This window comes from Mesoplodon bidens (assembly GCF_964165515.1).
Source record: "Mesoplodon bidens genome assembly, chromosome: 7".
Classification (NCBI taxonomy): domain Eukaryota; kingdom Metazoa; phylum Chordata; class Mammalia; order Artiodactyla; family Ziphiidae; genus Mesoplodon; species Mesoplodon bidens.
In genome coordinates this window covers 40197019-40211431 of record NC_138164.1, presented here as the reverse complement: position 1 = coordinate 40211431, position 14413 = coordinate 40197019, and the positions used below count along the sequence as shown (strand labels likewise).

At 51.9% G+C, this 14413-nt stretch overlaps 2 protein-coding genes and 1 pseudogene across 4 annotated transcripts in view; 1 reads left to right on the top strand and 2 right to left on the bottom strand.

Annotated features, from left to right (window-relative positions):
* The window catches only part of LOC308620769 (centrosomal protein of 78 kDa-like), a 571052-nt pseudogene that overhangs the window by 372824 nt on the left and 183815 nt on the right, over positions 1 to 14413 (top strand). The gene's annotated exons all lie outside the window — the stretch shown is intronic.
* On the bottom strand, positions 1233 to 10132 carry LOC308621096 (BCL-6 corepressor-like). 2 transcript variants are annotated; one of them, XM_081241272.1, is made up of 6 exons: positions 9662 to 10132; positions 8953 to 9006; positions 8295 to 8481; positions 2668 to 2913; positions 1990 to 2216; positions 1233 to 1410 (listed from the first exon to the last, which is right to left on the bottom strand). In XM_081241272.1, the coding sequence occupies exons 2-5, from the start codon at positions 9004 to 9006 to the stop codon at positions 2125 to 2127; spliced, it is 579 nt and encodes a 192-aa protein (XP_081097398.1). In that variant the 5' UTR covers positions 9662 to 10132; the 3' UTR covers positions 1233 to 1410; positions 1990 to 2124. The 2 variants fall into 2 exon arrangements, with proteins under 2 accessions (XP_081097398.1, XP_081097399.1); XM_081241273.1 differs by lacking the exon at positions 8953 to 9006.
* Positions 9015 to 13202, bottom strand: LOC308620077 (interferon regulatory factor 6-like; the record flags this gene model as incomplete). The annotated part of the gene is made up of 4 exons (XM_081239414.1): positions 12746 to 13202; positions 11587 to 11715; positions 9977 to 10050; positions 9015 to 9026 (listed from the first exon to the last, which is right to left on the bottom strand). The coding sequence occupies exons 1-4, from the start codon at positions 12837 to 12839 to the stop codon at positions 9015 to 9017; spliced, it is 309 nt and encodes a 102-aa protein (XP_081095540.1). The 5' UTR covers positions 12840 to 13202.

The window sequence follows — 14413 nt, the reverse complement described above, 5'->3', positions numbered from 1 at the left end:
CTATCTTTCTATGTTGCTCTAGCAATAGAGGCCATCACTGTCATCAGCCGTGCTGGGTTGGGATACAGCAGTGTGGACAGGGAGTTTTGTGCAAGGTTCAACCCCTGCTCCCCGCCCATCAGCCCTCGGCTCCCGTGCCCTCTCAGAAAGAGACTGCTCAGGTCTGCCCCACTCCCATCCCTACTCTGCACAGACACTACCCACCCGCTACCCCACAGGGGCATCACTCTGCCCCAAACAGCACAAGTTAGTAGAGCTAATAACTACTCTCCTACTCTCTTTCTTGCTATTCAGATTCCAAAAGGGCTCATTAAAATTCCCCTGGTCGCCAAGCCCTGGGTTAGGTCAGATTTTATATCAGAGATAAGTGAGCCAGACTGGCCGAAGCAGCCTACCTGCCTGAACGGGAACGGAACATCAGAGAGGCCTGCCTTTCTTTTCACACCACGACTGAACAAGCCACCAAAGAGCCTGCAGTGTGAGCGGGAGCCAACGCAAACACCCTGCTGGAACACCCAGCCCAGCCCGCCACGTGGAGGGGGCTGGGCTCTGAGACACGCCCCCCATCCACAGCCAGTGTGTCCCCCACCCAAGGAGCAGAAGCCAGCGGATCCTGATCCAGGGCACCCACAAGGATGCTCACCTCGTAGCCAAGCCGGGAGGCCTGCTGTAGGAGGGTCTCGCCCGCGTTCTTATTGACAATAAGTCTCCGCGCTTCCGGTGGCATCGGGCGGGACTGGGTGGTCTCTGGAGGGGAGCTTGAGCATGTCAGCTGCGAGGCCTGGGAAGCTGGTAACAATTGCTGCAAACAGTCCAAGGGCTTCTGGTCCTGCTTGGCCGGCGAAAGATCATAGTCGGAACTGGGCTCAGGCCGCTTTCAAAATCTCCGGACGGTCACCTATCACGAAACCAGGCAGCGCACACATTTCAGGCTGTCCTTCCACCACCCGCCTGGTTCGCCTCCTCCCTGAGTTACAAACCTGAGTGGAGGAAAGCACTTTTCCTCCTCTCTGTCTGGGGGAGGCGGGGAGCGAGGAAGGGGTTGCATTTTTACTCGCTGGAAACTTCACCGCCACCCAGGAGACACGTCCCCTAGGAAGGGGCAGGGACGTTTTGGGGGGAGGGGTTCAGGAAAAGGAAAGCTTTGTCCCCAGAAGCAGAGAAGTAGGCAGGCGGGATGTGCCTGCATGGGCCCGGGGGGCGGGGGAGAACCAGGGCCAAGAGGTACCTTGCCATCCGCATTGTCCACCTAGGAGTCCCCTGGCAGCGGCAAGCCCCGCCTGGGCTCCTGAGGGATCAAAGGCTTGGTTTTGCACGGTTGCTTCGCGGATGGTTTCTCGCTGTTGTCGGTGTATTTCTGCGGCAGGGGCGAAGGCTGCCGATCCATTTCTTCGTCCATGCACAGCACATCTGTCAGGGGGAGAAGCAGCGGGCGTTACACAGTTGTAGCCGGTGAGGAGAGAAAAGCCCATTGTTAGCACTGATCGTTGGAGCAGCTTCAGTTATTAAAGATATACCAATTATGTTTTCAAAGCACTAATATTTTAATTATCCCACATTCAACCGGCAAATAGGCTAACCCACGAAACGCCAAATGGCAAGTCGCTTCAAAGGGCCGCAAGAGAGGGCAGAAGCCAGCCCTTCGTGCGCTCCCGTCCCCACCCGTGGGGGGCCTGGGTGCTCGGGACAGGGCGACTGGGGACAGCCTGAGGCTGGAATGAGGGCACTGACAAGCGCCCGGGGTCACCCAAGACTTCCCTTCCTGCCCAGCCGGGCTGGGTGATGAGGAGCAGCCCAGGAAGTCAAGCTCCCACCTCACTGTCCATTCCATAAGGAAGTGTGCAGGCTGAAAGGACCTCAGGAAGAAAACTCCCCGCTCGCCACACGCTACTCTTGTCAACTTGGATGGCGCTCAGGTCCCCTCCAGGGCCGTTTCCCACAGAGGGCGGGTGATCCAACCTCCAGGAGCGCCCCCCGCCCCGTGCGTACCTTGTTCATTGTCACTGCATTTAAGGGACTCCTCCAACCAGCTGCTGTTGCTTTTGGCCTCTGCCCTTTTCCTGCCAGGTTTCTCTTCGGAGATGCTATTGCCCTGGGGGGTGACCGCAGGCTGAACCGCCTGGGTCACTTCCTTCCTGCCCTGCCGGCCAGGTTTGCTCTCTGCTCCCGACGTTCTCTAAGGTGCAGCAAGCGGCGCTGCTTTCTGGGATGGAGCCCTGTTAATTCAATGCACACCTCAGGTTGGTCAGCTCACTATAATGTGGCTCTTCTAAGTGGTTAGAGGAACTGTTTGTCATTTCCCTCTCAGGCCAGTCAGCTAATGGACAAATAACTACAAATTAAAGAAGAAGCCCCCCAGGGCGGGGGGGTGGGCCGAACAAACTGTCTTACACATCACTAACAGGGGTGGGGGAGGGGAGGGGTGTGGTCACTGTGTTGGCTGGAACTTGTCACCAAGTCTCGGGAGGGGGCCTATTTGCCTTTGGCCACCTTTGGGCTCCAGCCCCGCCACCTGGCTTTGGGGGGGTGGGGGGTGGGATGGGGGTGGGGGGTGGGGAGGTGTGAGTGGCTCCCCCCAGGGATCCAGGGTGGGACTGGAACTTTCCACTGCTCCGCTCCAGGACTTCCGTAGGGTGCCCTGCGGGCCCGAAGCCAAACCGAGCTCACCTTTGGAGACCCGTCTCCGCTTGGCTTTCAGCAGAGAGTCCTCCGGGAGCACAGTGGTCTCAGTGTGGTTCCTATTGCCAGACACCTTGCGCTTTCTGTTCAGCCGGAGGGTGGGGCTGCGTGACGCGTCCGGGGCCGCCTGGTCGGCGGGGGACTCTCTGGGGGGCTCCGTGTCCATGTCCTCAGGAAGATCACTGTCTTCTGGGGCTTCGAAGGGGTCAGGTTTGCTTCCATCATAACACTCCCCTAGGGGAGGGGAGACAACCCGGAAAGGAGGGAACAAAGGTCACCAGGAGCAGGCAGGACCCCCACGCCCAAGGCAATCTGCTACCAACAGACCACCCCCCTTTGGAGACCAGGGGCCTCACACGCCGCAAGCACAAAACCCTCAGAAAGACGTCCCAAAGGAAGGACAGCTGAACACAACCAGCAAAGAAAGCACAAAATGAGGCGCGTAGCCCACTCACAATCCATCCTTCAAGGGTCAAGGTGAGGCATCTACACCATCCGTCTATAGGCATGTGAGATCACTCCCTAACTGCTTAACTCTCCAAGGTGGCTTACTTTTAAAGGGGGGGTGAGTGACCTCACAGTAAGATCCAACCAATCAGAGCGGAGCTACAAATGACTATGGAAACAGCTGCTAGTCAACAAAAAAGGCTGATGTCATCAAGAGACCAAATAGCCCCCAACTGCCATCTACACAGACATAGCACCAATGTTCACTTGGGTCAGCAGGGGTGAGGGTGAAGAAAAAGGGTAGGGAAAGAATGGTGGGAGGCTGGGAAGCTGGGGAGACCAAGGCAAGAGGAGCCTGGCAAAGGGAAAGGAAAGGCTTCCTGGTGCACACACAAGGGTCAAGGGCAATTTCAAAGAACTCAACCAGATTGCTACAAGTCCGTCTGTCCTCTTTCCACACCCGTGGGGGGAAAAGCATTTCACTGCCATCGAGGGGCTGCTCCTAGTTCCTGTCTAGGAAGAAGGCCCTCAGTGACACCAGTCACCCACCTGGCACGTCTCCACGCCTTCCTTCCCAGGCAACAAGCATCTAAGGACATTTCAAAGACAAGACTCCAACCCCCTTCATGGGGGGTGGGGGGTGGGGGGGTGGCGGGCAGGGCTGAACTGCTCACACCCCAGCTCCGCCTGTGTTGCTCCTGCCCCCCTGCTCAATCTAGCATCCACTTGGGGCTTTTCCTCCAATCACCCCAGCCTAACATCACTCCTCACTTTTGCTCTAGCCAAAGAAACAGTTCAACTGCTTTGCTAGTCACATTGTTTCTAACACAAAAAAAATTCCATAATGATCACTGTGCTGTTAAAGAGTTCCCCGTAGATGACCCTGTGTCCATCACCGGCCGGGGGTGGGGGTGGGTGTATGAGTTTGGTATTTCATTAACACCTGAGCTAAGCTCCCACAGCCCGTTTTTCTAGATGAAATCATGGACACACCCCTCACATGCTGCTCGCATTCCTCCTCCTCTCCCTAGACCACTTCAAGTATCACTCCCACTTCTGCCCAGCCGGCTGGTCCCCTGATCAGCCTCTCTTGGGGGGCATTCCCAGCATTTAATGGCAGCCAGTTGTGGGGATGAACCTAACCCTGGCCTGGGCTAGCCTGACCTGTGTTCTCAATGGTGGAACACACTTAGCTTTTCTCCAAGGGTATCCCAAGGTGGGAGAGATCCCCATCTACTCTTGCCAGAATGGTGGAATCACCCCAACCGCGAGGGTCTCCTGTCATGGCAGCAGGAGAAACCCCAAACTCCTGGCCTGTGCTTACAGGTGATGCAGCCCAGGCTACCACAGGCCCGGTGAAGACGGCGTGCTGCAACTCTCACTCCGGCTGCTCTGTGACCCTCTTAAACACTTGCGCAGGAATGGCGCCGCTTTACAACTTGGCCCCCTTCACTTGTAAAGTGCGAATGTTATTGCTAGCCTCCCTCCAGGGTGGGCTTCATAATCACGGGCCGGGCTCAGCACAGAGAAAGGCTGGAAAAATCCCTTTAACCAAAAGATGCCAAGACTTTCAGACCAGCCTGAATCTCAGGCCTGAAACGTAGGAAATTTTAAGAGGTGAGCCCTGCTGGTTACACCATTGGACTTCTCTGGTCCAATCAGCCTTCCCTAAAAGCTCCGTGGGAGGGGATCCATGGAGGAATGGAAGGGCTACCTTAAGAACCCCCATGTCCAATTTGAAAGTTTCTTTTTCCAAACTAGGTCCATCCACCCATCCCCCAACCCCGGAGCCTTTTAGGGCAAAGACCTCAATTCCCCTCAGCTAAGGCCCCCCAAGACCTTACGCTAGTGTGACCTTACCCAGGCCAGTAATAACCCTGAAGGACACCCACCCCGACTGCCCAAGATGCCCATGGCCACCAGCTATGGGGTAGAGGCTCCGTGTCACTTGGAGCTTCTCAAAGACTGTTCTAACCACGACCCACAGGAGGATGACCCTTGAGGGCAAAGGAGTTGGGGAGATAAATAGATACACGGGGATCCTAACCATCAGGCTTTGCCATCATTGCTACTTTTGGCCCTTCTAAAAGTGGGAAGCCATGTGCCCTTGGTCACCCAGTCTAAGCAAGATGTGAACGTGGTCCCTGCAGCATGGTCCTATGACTCACAGCACATATATCCCAAATTCATTATGGTTGTACCATAGCATCACCTCACAGAAGCATCACCACAGCAACATTTACAAGTCACTGTGGCAGCAAAGCACCCTCACCACTGTTGAGCCATGCCCAGTGAGGCCTAAACAAGGTGAGAGGGTTCTGAGTCGCTGTAAGGCTCCCCAGGATTAAAATCCCCTTCTCTGTAGCTTAACTATAATAGCACCTCCAGTCAGGGCTAACCTTGTTCAAAGTTAAACCCGCTACACAAGGAGTGCAGGGGATCTCTGTTCCAAAGTAGTTTACAAACATGCAGGTGCTCAGCTGGAAGAGAAGTTCCCTGAGCAAAGAAGTTTCATGAAGCCCCTCAACTGAGGCTTCCTCCAGCTCCTGGCCAGGCACTGCCACTGAGCAGGTCCTAGGCCTGTCCCAGCCAAGTGGCTGGCAAGGGAGATGGTTACTCCAAGTTTGAGAAGGAAGGGACCAATGCCTCCTTGCCCCGCCCCATCTTCAAATGCCACTGAGCGTTCCTAGTGATGAACTTCCAAGTCTGAGGAACCTCCAAACTCATTTGGTGAACTTCCAAAATAAAAATTTCACTCAGCCACCCATGTGATCATAAAGAATAAATGAGTATCTCAGCCACTGTGTTTTCAAGTTAATTTCTTTTTTAAACAAGCCCCTAGCAACAAGATGCACCCGCACCAGGACAACCAGGGCCGTGCAAACAGCACCCACCACCTTAGAAGCTCCTGGGCCCTCCATGAGTAGGGGCTGCCTCAGAAGGGGGAAGGCATCTTGAAGGCATCCTGGACCCTCTCTGTGACCCCTGCCCGCCCCAAATCCCCGCCCCAGCTCCCATGTGCTCACAGCTCGGCTCTCGGCCACACCGACACCCATGAGAAGGACCTGAGCCCATATCAGCTCAAGACATGATGGCCCAAGAACAAGAAGGCCCATTCATATCCAGCTGAATGGAATGAACACCTGCTGGGCCTTGGACGTGGAGGCCGCAGTAAGAACAGTGGCCCCTTCAGGTGACCTTTCTTGACCAGCTATTTACAAACCCCACGTCTCTACAAGACAGAGGGTGGGTGGGGAACCCACCTTCGTTGCCCCAACCTTTCAAACGGAGCCCCTCACCTTCCCCAACCCTTCTCCTGACCTCCCATGGTGGCCATTCATGGCTCACTGGGCCACGTCCCGGGTGCTCCAGGAAGAGACCCGTCGGTCGGTCTGAGATTGGAGGCAGGCGGTGGGGGGAGGGGGCTTTCGGAATCATCTGGGGCTCAGGCCCTGCTCCCCATCAGCCACACCGAGTTCTCGTCTCCACGCTCAGCAGGAAAGACTGGGAAGGATGCACACAAACGTCTCTGGGAAGAAGGGCGGGTGAGGCCACTGAGACGTGAAGGGCAGCGGCCACCCTGGGTTTGGCCACGTTGCTGGAGAAAAGGGCAAAAAGACTCGAGGCCGGTTACCTGCCCGCTCCCTTCCTCCAGCCTACCTCACCGTCCACCCACAACAGGCAGATCCCCTCCTCAGAAAAGTGCATCCCCGTGAACTTGGCCGTGCCCACTTTTATCACATCTCTCTGAGAAACTTCCCCAGGAGCTGAGTTATGAGGCCACTCAGGAGGGTAAGGGTTGCGTGTCAGCTGTGAGCACAGGCAAGGAGGCAGGCCTTCTTGCTGCTTCACTCCAGGGTGGCCTGGACCCTCCGTTTTTCATTCCAATCCCGAGGGGGAGGAGCTCGGAATCGTCTACTCCAGGCACATCAAGAGCCCCATCCCTCGGGTAAGGCCGCCACTGACTAGCCCCAGAAATCCCCTTCTACGGGAGCCACGTGGGACACACCGGTCCCGCTGTGGCTTACCCAGAACCCTGGCCACAGGCCTTTCTCTGACCCCAAACATAAGCTGGGGGAGGGCAGTGCTCCAAGCAGCACAGAGAAGCACACGCTGCTGCTGACCACAATTCTCCCGAACTGCATCAGGCACCCACGACCTAAGCGTGCGGGCGAACGCCGACCCTACGACCGGGTCCAAGGGCCTGGGCCTCCCAAACGTGCCCACCACCCCCGACTGTCCCGTCTCAGGAGGATTGCACGCCCACCCTGTCCTCGACGTTCACCGAGGTGCCCTCACTCACCATCACCGGTGAGGTTTCTGGGGTCCGGAGCAGGCTGCAGGCCACAAGCACGCACACTGAAGAAAGCGGGAGAAAGACCTCCACTTGCTGCCAACGCATCTCATTCGCCCAGGAAGTCTCGAGGGCCAAGCCCGAAGTCAACCCCAGTGGGGGAGCAGCTGATGGGACCGCAGAGTGTGACTCGAGGCCAACACGAGCTTTCTCTCCAGTTCGGCCTCCAGAACAGAACACAGCCGTCTGGTGGGAAGAACGGCCTCGTTGATCCCACGGCCTGGGAGCGTGGTGTCAGCTCCTCCTGACTGCAAACGAGCCTCCACAGAACACAATGATGCTCAACTCTCTGGGGCCTTCATCAGCCCTCATCGCACTTGAACGAAACCTCTGCCTCTGGAGGGAGAATCCGAGTACTCTCCACTCCCTCCCACAGGAGACTGTCACTCTGGAGGGTCTGGCTCTGGCTGCAAGTGTCATTCAACTGCTACCAAAAACCCGTGTCCGTACCTGCTACAGAACAGAACACATACCTGCTACGCCGGAGGTCCTGCACTGCCATTCCTCTGCTCTACTGTATCAGACTATTACTAACTACAGGACTAGCATTGCTCCGGAAAAAGGAGACGCGTGCCAGGAAACAGCATTTCATAGGTGCTTCACTCCTGGATGCCGCAACGCTCCAAAGGACAACCAGCCTTGCAATCCACAGCCGGGAAGGGTGGCCAGAGCAGCCCGTTCTCCGAACAGCCAGCACCCAGACGCTGGGCCGTCGGAAGCGTACTGCTTCCTCTCACCTCCCTCGGCACTGGGAGCGGAACCGCCCCGTTCCCACCGACGTGGTACCACACGCGAGCCGCCTGGGTTCACTTACATCTCTCACTGTCGTTCTGGTCGGCAATGGCCTCCTCCGGGGCGACCGACTTTGGCTTTTTGTGCTGACTTCCTTTCAGCCTTTCCCAGTCAGCGGGGCTGAATTTGCGCACCTCGGAGTCTTTGGTCGTGGGGTGGCCACCTTCTCGCTCTTTCATCTCCAACTTTGAGAAGCGCATCACTGCACGCTACAAAGAGAACGGAGATGGAAAAAAGACACACCTTACCACCAAAGCTATTTCACTGCCCTTACCTTAAAGGAAAGTATCTTCAAAGAAAAGTTTGCCCAAAACCAACCACAATTTATGATACAACTGAGATATTTTAAAATTAAACGATAAAAACGTAAGAGTGTCTATGTGTAACCAGTCACACACTCTTTCTTCGTAAAGCCATATGTATGTAGAGATATATGTGGTGTGTATGTAAAGCCATACATACACTGTGGCATACAGACAGACATTCTCTTTCGAAGGTAAATAAAACAAAACAAAAACACAACGCAAAGAAAGCGAAACAAAAACACAACAGAAAAGAAAACAAATGCACAGTGAATAAAGATGACCATGGCCCACAAACTTCCCTTTGTATATTTGGAAATGAAATTTAACTCAAAAGGTTTATGGAAGATTCTAGTAATAAAAATTTGAAGAACTGACCTCACAGTAAGCAGCGGGTAGACATAAAATACTGTCCTCTTGTAATCCTTCCATCTATGTAATTAAAATGGGCACTCAATGGATCATTTAGATAACTTCATCCATTTTTATAAGCATAAACCAATTTTTTTCTTAACATTGCAAAACAATTTGTCTTTGTGTTTTAATTAAAAGTAAAATATCTTAAGGAAATTCCTATACAACATCTATCATTCACTAGCAAGTTAAATACATACTCTATCCCTTTAAGCAAGGTTTGTGTTTTTGTTTTGTTTGTTTGTTTGTTTTTTGGGTGGAAAAAAAAATTGCACGAATCTCACAGACATGCGGCCGCTACACACCTCCACCAAGTATCACGTAAGGCATTCTAAGCAGCGCTTTTAGGTATATTTGTTAACGTACAGTAACGGCAGAGAAATCAAAGCGATTGATAGGTAAATGTCATGCAGTCTTCTAGACATCCTTCGCAATAATTAAAACTTCCGTTATCAGCATTCGAGTGGAGTTCGCTTAAAATCTACAGAATAACTTCAAGTATCCACTTACGTCCCCTTACTGGACACATTTCAAACATTTCAATTACCCTAAGCTTCATTAACCAAATCAGCCCGGTGTCCTGCCCTATCATACCCCCGGCCCCCTCCTCTTCACACATTAAAAAAACCTGACAACTGGTCAGGCTCCTGAAATTCAGGTTGGGGGGGCTCACCTGCAATGCCCGCTGCTCCCGGCCGAGCTGACTGGAGTCTCCGTACAGTCCGGTAGCGACACACTTGAACCGGTCACCCACGTAACCAGCGGAGTTGGCGATTCTCTTTGCCAGCTTAGATGGCTTCGGGTTCAGAACTTTGCCATCGGTTGATCCTGCCTCGTCAGCTCCGTCTTTCGTGTAGGTGGGGGTGACGTCCACACTCGGTGGGGACTGCCCACGCAAAACGGTTTGGGATCCTCTTGGGTTTTCCCGAAAGTGACCGCAGAGCCGTCGCTCCCCAGGGTCGGCTCCAGGAATGGAGTCGAGACCGGCGTCGCCAGGTTCTCCTTGTTGGTTACCACTGGAACATTCTCCTTGCTGAAGCCGGAAACTGGCTGGCCCGGAGCCTGTTTGAAAGTATAGGCTTCGTGGAAGTCACTGATGCGCCCCAACTCCTCTCTCAGGGCAATGAAATCCCGGTGTGGCTGTAGGGCCACACTTTACTTTTTTATTTTTAATATATGTTCACATGTTTCCATAAAGGATCCAAGGTGGCCCATAACGTAAGGACACACAATATTAGCTTTAAAAAAACATGAAAAAAAAAAAAAGGGAAATCATGATCCTGGAAATGGGTTGCATCCTTTTAAGGGGTGAGAATAACAGAATGAGTGAGCCAAAGATTTGGGAAAGGATCTCACATTTCCAAATGTCCAAATCTTAAAATTGCACCAAGTGGGAATGTAGCTGTGGCAATATTAACCTGAGAGAGCTCTATGATCGTTTTCTTTACTCATCACTTGGTTGCAAGGTTATAAATGACAGGGTAAGTGAAGGAGGGCAAGTAGACAGATAAGAGTCATTTCCTGATTCTCAAAAGAAGGGGCATCACCTAGGGAAGGGGACTCCAAAACCCTACAGGAATCGTCTGGATATACCAAAGTTTCTAGGTGGCAAAAGTATCTCATTTGACCCTAGGAGCCAAATGGAACTTAGAAAAGTAGTGAAAAGCTACTCAACTGAATGCAAGTCATATGACTAGGAGCATGTCAGTGAAAAGTTCAAGGGAAGATGCTGTGGAAGAGCAGTTCACCTTGTGGTTGAGCATCCTCAGAGCGTGCAATGCGAGGTGCAGTACCTGCTCTGTCTCACAGGGACCCTCCAACCTCTAAACGCATCTCTCCTGGGAAACTGAATTCAAAGAGTCAATTTAAAAAAAAGAGAGGGCTTCCCTGGTGGCGCAGTGGTTGAGAGTCCGCCTGCCGATGCAAGGGACACGGGTTCGTGCCCCGGTCCGGGAAGATCCCACATGCTGCGGAGCGGCTGGGCCTGTGAACCATGGCCACCGAGCCTGCGCGTCCGGAGCCTGTGCTCCGCAATGGGAGAGGCCACAACAGTGAGCGGCCCGCGTACCACAAAAAATTAATTAATTAATTAATTAATTTTAAAAAGATAAAAGTCTCTAGTAGAGAAATTTTATCAGAGCCTAGTATTAAGAGCTGTAGAGCCACAAGTTTCCCACGATACAGCCTTAGCAGAGGCTGTTAAGGCAGTGACAGAAAATTTGTACTGAGGGAAATAGCAGAAGAGTTTGCCTACAATTCACGAAAAGGATCCCTGCACTTGGCCTGAAGGAAATCAGCAAAATTTGTAACAGCTTGTGTATTTGTATGCGGGATTGAGAATGAATTTCATTTTTTAATTTCTCTGAATTATCACATAAGATTCAGAAGATGCTCTCTCTGCCTAGAAGCCACCCCACTGGGATAACTATGCCTACGGAGTGCCTTTGCCTATGACTCCTACTTGCTAACAGACTGGCAGCCTGGCCCCAGGGCCTGGTCGCTGCTCCCAGTGCAATGGTGGATATGGTGTCAACGGTTGCAAAATCAAAGCCCCTTACATCCTCTCCATGCCTCTGTCCCACCCCCAACCCCACTCACCATTGATGTTCAGGAAGGGGAAGGTGTCCTGGATGGGAACGTGGTGCTGTGACTGGTTCAGCTCATCTTCCTCATCTTCTTCATCCACACCATTATCTTTCTCATCCCAAGGAGCAGATCCAGTGGATCCTACCCGAGAAACACACACACACACACACACAAAGGTCAAAAGTGAGGCGCTCACGTTGCACTGTCATCCCTGCAGCTGACCCACTGTTCAAGCTAGGCACTGCCAGCACAGAGGTTCCTTGGGTTCAGTGTGCACCCTCAATGCCAAAGAGTGGGAACCAAGGGTGTTCACCCCACTCCCAGCTCCTCCTACGGAGCCCCAGTGCAAGCTCTCATCCCCTCCCCTATCCAGGAGCTGCAGACCCTACTCCCTTCTCCTAGAAATCTTTTAATTCCTACTCTAAACCCCTTTCTACACATTCGCATCCCTTCTAAGGACCCAAGGAGCACAGCTTCTCTCCTTTATAAGCTTAATGTGAAGACAGACCCTTCCCTCATGGCAGAGCCTCACTAGATTCACTGGAGGTCAAGTCTAAATTATCTGGCTCTTAGTCAGAACTGGCTAAACATTGAGTAAATATAGGGATCAGGTGGTATTCTCCTAGGAAAAATACCATACAAATTAAATGATCACTTACCCATCATTTATAAAGAGAACTTAATAGCCTTCATAATGTCATGGCAATTGATTCTTACAACAGCCTTTGAAATACGCAGGAAAGATGAGAACCCAGATTTTATAGTGGAAGAAGCTGAGGCTCAAAACGTTGAATGACTTGATTCAATGTCCCACAAGTAGTGAAATGGAAAGACCGAGGTTTATAACTCAGACCTTCTAAGTTTTAAGCCCTCCTTCTTCTAAACTACCTGGCCTCTCTTCTCAGTGTTGAGTCCCAAGAGAAGTTATTTTTTATAGAACTCAATACCCCCTCTTCTTTCTAATGCTTTACTGTTCCACTGGGTGGGCAGGAAGACTGTGCTGAGTTTATATCTTTTGTTCTCTGGGTTCTTTCTAGGGACAGCATTTCTTGCTTTGTTTACCAGTCTTCAACTTTGTAAGCGAGGCGACTTTCAAGTCGACTATCGCTTTTAGGGTCCAGCCCGGAACTTGGCACACTGTCCACCTTCTCCCCAGCAGCTGGGGCCTCACCTGGGTTAATGATAGAGCCCTGGGGCTGGGAGATGTCACACACTTGATATATCTTCACTGGGTTCATGGGCACCTCCTTGGTGCCGTCGTACATCAGGTTGAATTCCCTGCTCTTGTTGAGCGCACAGCGGAGCTGGGCCTTCAATTTAGCTGGGTCGGGGTCGTCCACCCCTTCCTGGTACTTCCCCTGTCTCCACAGCCCAGGCCTGAGGGATAGGAAACTGCAGTGAGTGCCTGCTTGTTGCCCAGAAACACTGGAAAGTGTGCCCGCCCTCCCTCGTACAGACACAGATACACACAGCCCTGCCTGACCGCCCCATCACCCCAACTCCAATTTACAGAGACTGCAGCAGAAAACACCATGTTGGGGACCAGGCAAGGCAGGGCCTGAGAGAAACTAAGCCAAATGCAAATACAGTATTTTAAAAAGAGGAGCCTCATCTCAAGTGCTTGTGCCAGCATCATCTGTCAAGACAACAATGGCCTTAATGAAGGGTTGAAAATAAAGAAAAATCTGGAACACGTATACACCAAAATACTAATGGTAACTTTTGGATAGCAAGACTTCAGGTAATTTTGTTTTGTTTTGCTTGCCTTATTTGTTTTTCACATGAATTGCTTATATAATAAGAAGAGAAAGGGAGGTGGCGTATGATATGAAGAATTTAGGCTTGCTGTTCCCTCTCCCTTCAGTCTTTAATCTGATGCACAAATAACTGTTGAAACCAAGTACCTTTAGGAGTAGCAGCCCATAGGAGGGCAGGAAGCACGCTCTGGGGGTTCAGCTGGCCTCAGTGCGAGGCTGAGGGCCTCAAGTCCTAATAAACTCACACCACCTGCCTTTCCCTGCTTCCTCAAACTCCCACATTGGGAACATTTTGCTGGGAACACCAGTGGCTGGTGGCCTGGGCTAAAACCAGTGTGGCCCCGCCTCTCTGGTTTTCAATTTCCAGGTCTAACAGGCATTTATGTGTCTGTTCACGGGATATCAGCCCTCCCCCACTGTTAACCTATCTCAGATGTCTACACTTTCTTCAGGGCTGTGACGTATGTGCTGGTGCAGAAAAGGGGGATGTCTTTTGCAGAGGACTCAAGATCAAGAGAACGAGATGGACCGGCCAGACTGCTCCCACTTGATGTTAGGAAGATAAGGTCGCCATGTAGTTAGAATTCTACAGCGGAACATAGCCTATAGAGTCTATGGGTTTGTGGATCCACAACTTTTATTTTTTCAGTAATGCCAACCAAGCTCGTAAGAGACTGACATATAATCCAGAATGCCAGTCTACTCGTTTTCAAAGGGGGATAAAGCTGGTCAGTGACCAGCATGGTTAAGTCCAATAACCTGGACATAACCATGTATGATCTCAACCAGTAACTCCTGTATCTGGTTTCTAATGACAATTCCAAGAACATAAGACCCACTCAACATTTAAATCCAAATTTTCAGATGACTCCAAAGCTAAATGGAAATGATTTGATATTGAACTCTAAATCTGCATTATCTAGACTATCTCTTACCCAGTTGGGTAACCCAGAAGCGACAGTAAGAGGCTCCTGCTTTCCCAAAAATCACAGGGCGTAAAGATGAAAAGCACTGGAAAGGCAAGACCCCCAGTGAATTTGCAAAGCTGCTCTTGTGTCTTTGTCTTTTTGACCTTGAAGCCA

Bases quoted from the DNA above. Each gene is read 5' to 3' on its own strand.
- LOC308621096 (XM_081241272.1), bottom strand. From the start codon at position 9,006: ATGGAAGGATTACAAGAGGACAGTATTTTATGTCTACCCGCTGCTTAC. The intron at 8,482-8,952 runs GTCAGTTCTTCA...TTCTCTTTGTAG, and splicing joins TACCCGCTGCTTACTGTGAG to CGTGCAGTGATGCGCTTCTC. The intron at 2,217-2,667 runs GTGAGCTCGGTT...TTGAATTAACAG, and splicing joins GCGGAGACGGGTCTCCAAAG to GGCTCCATCCCAGAAAGCAG.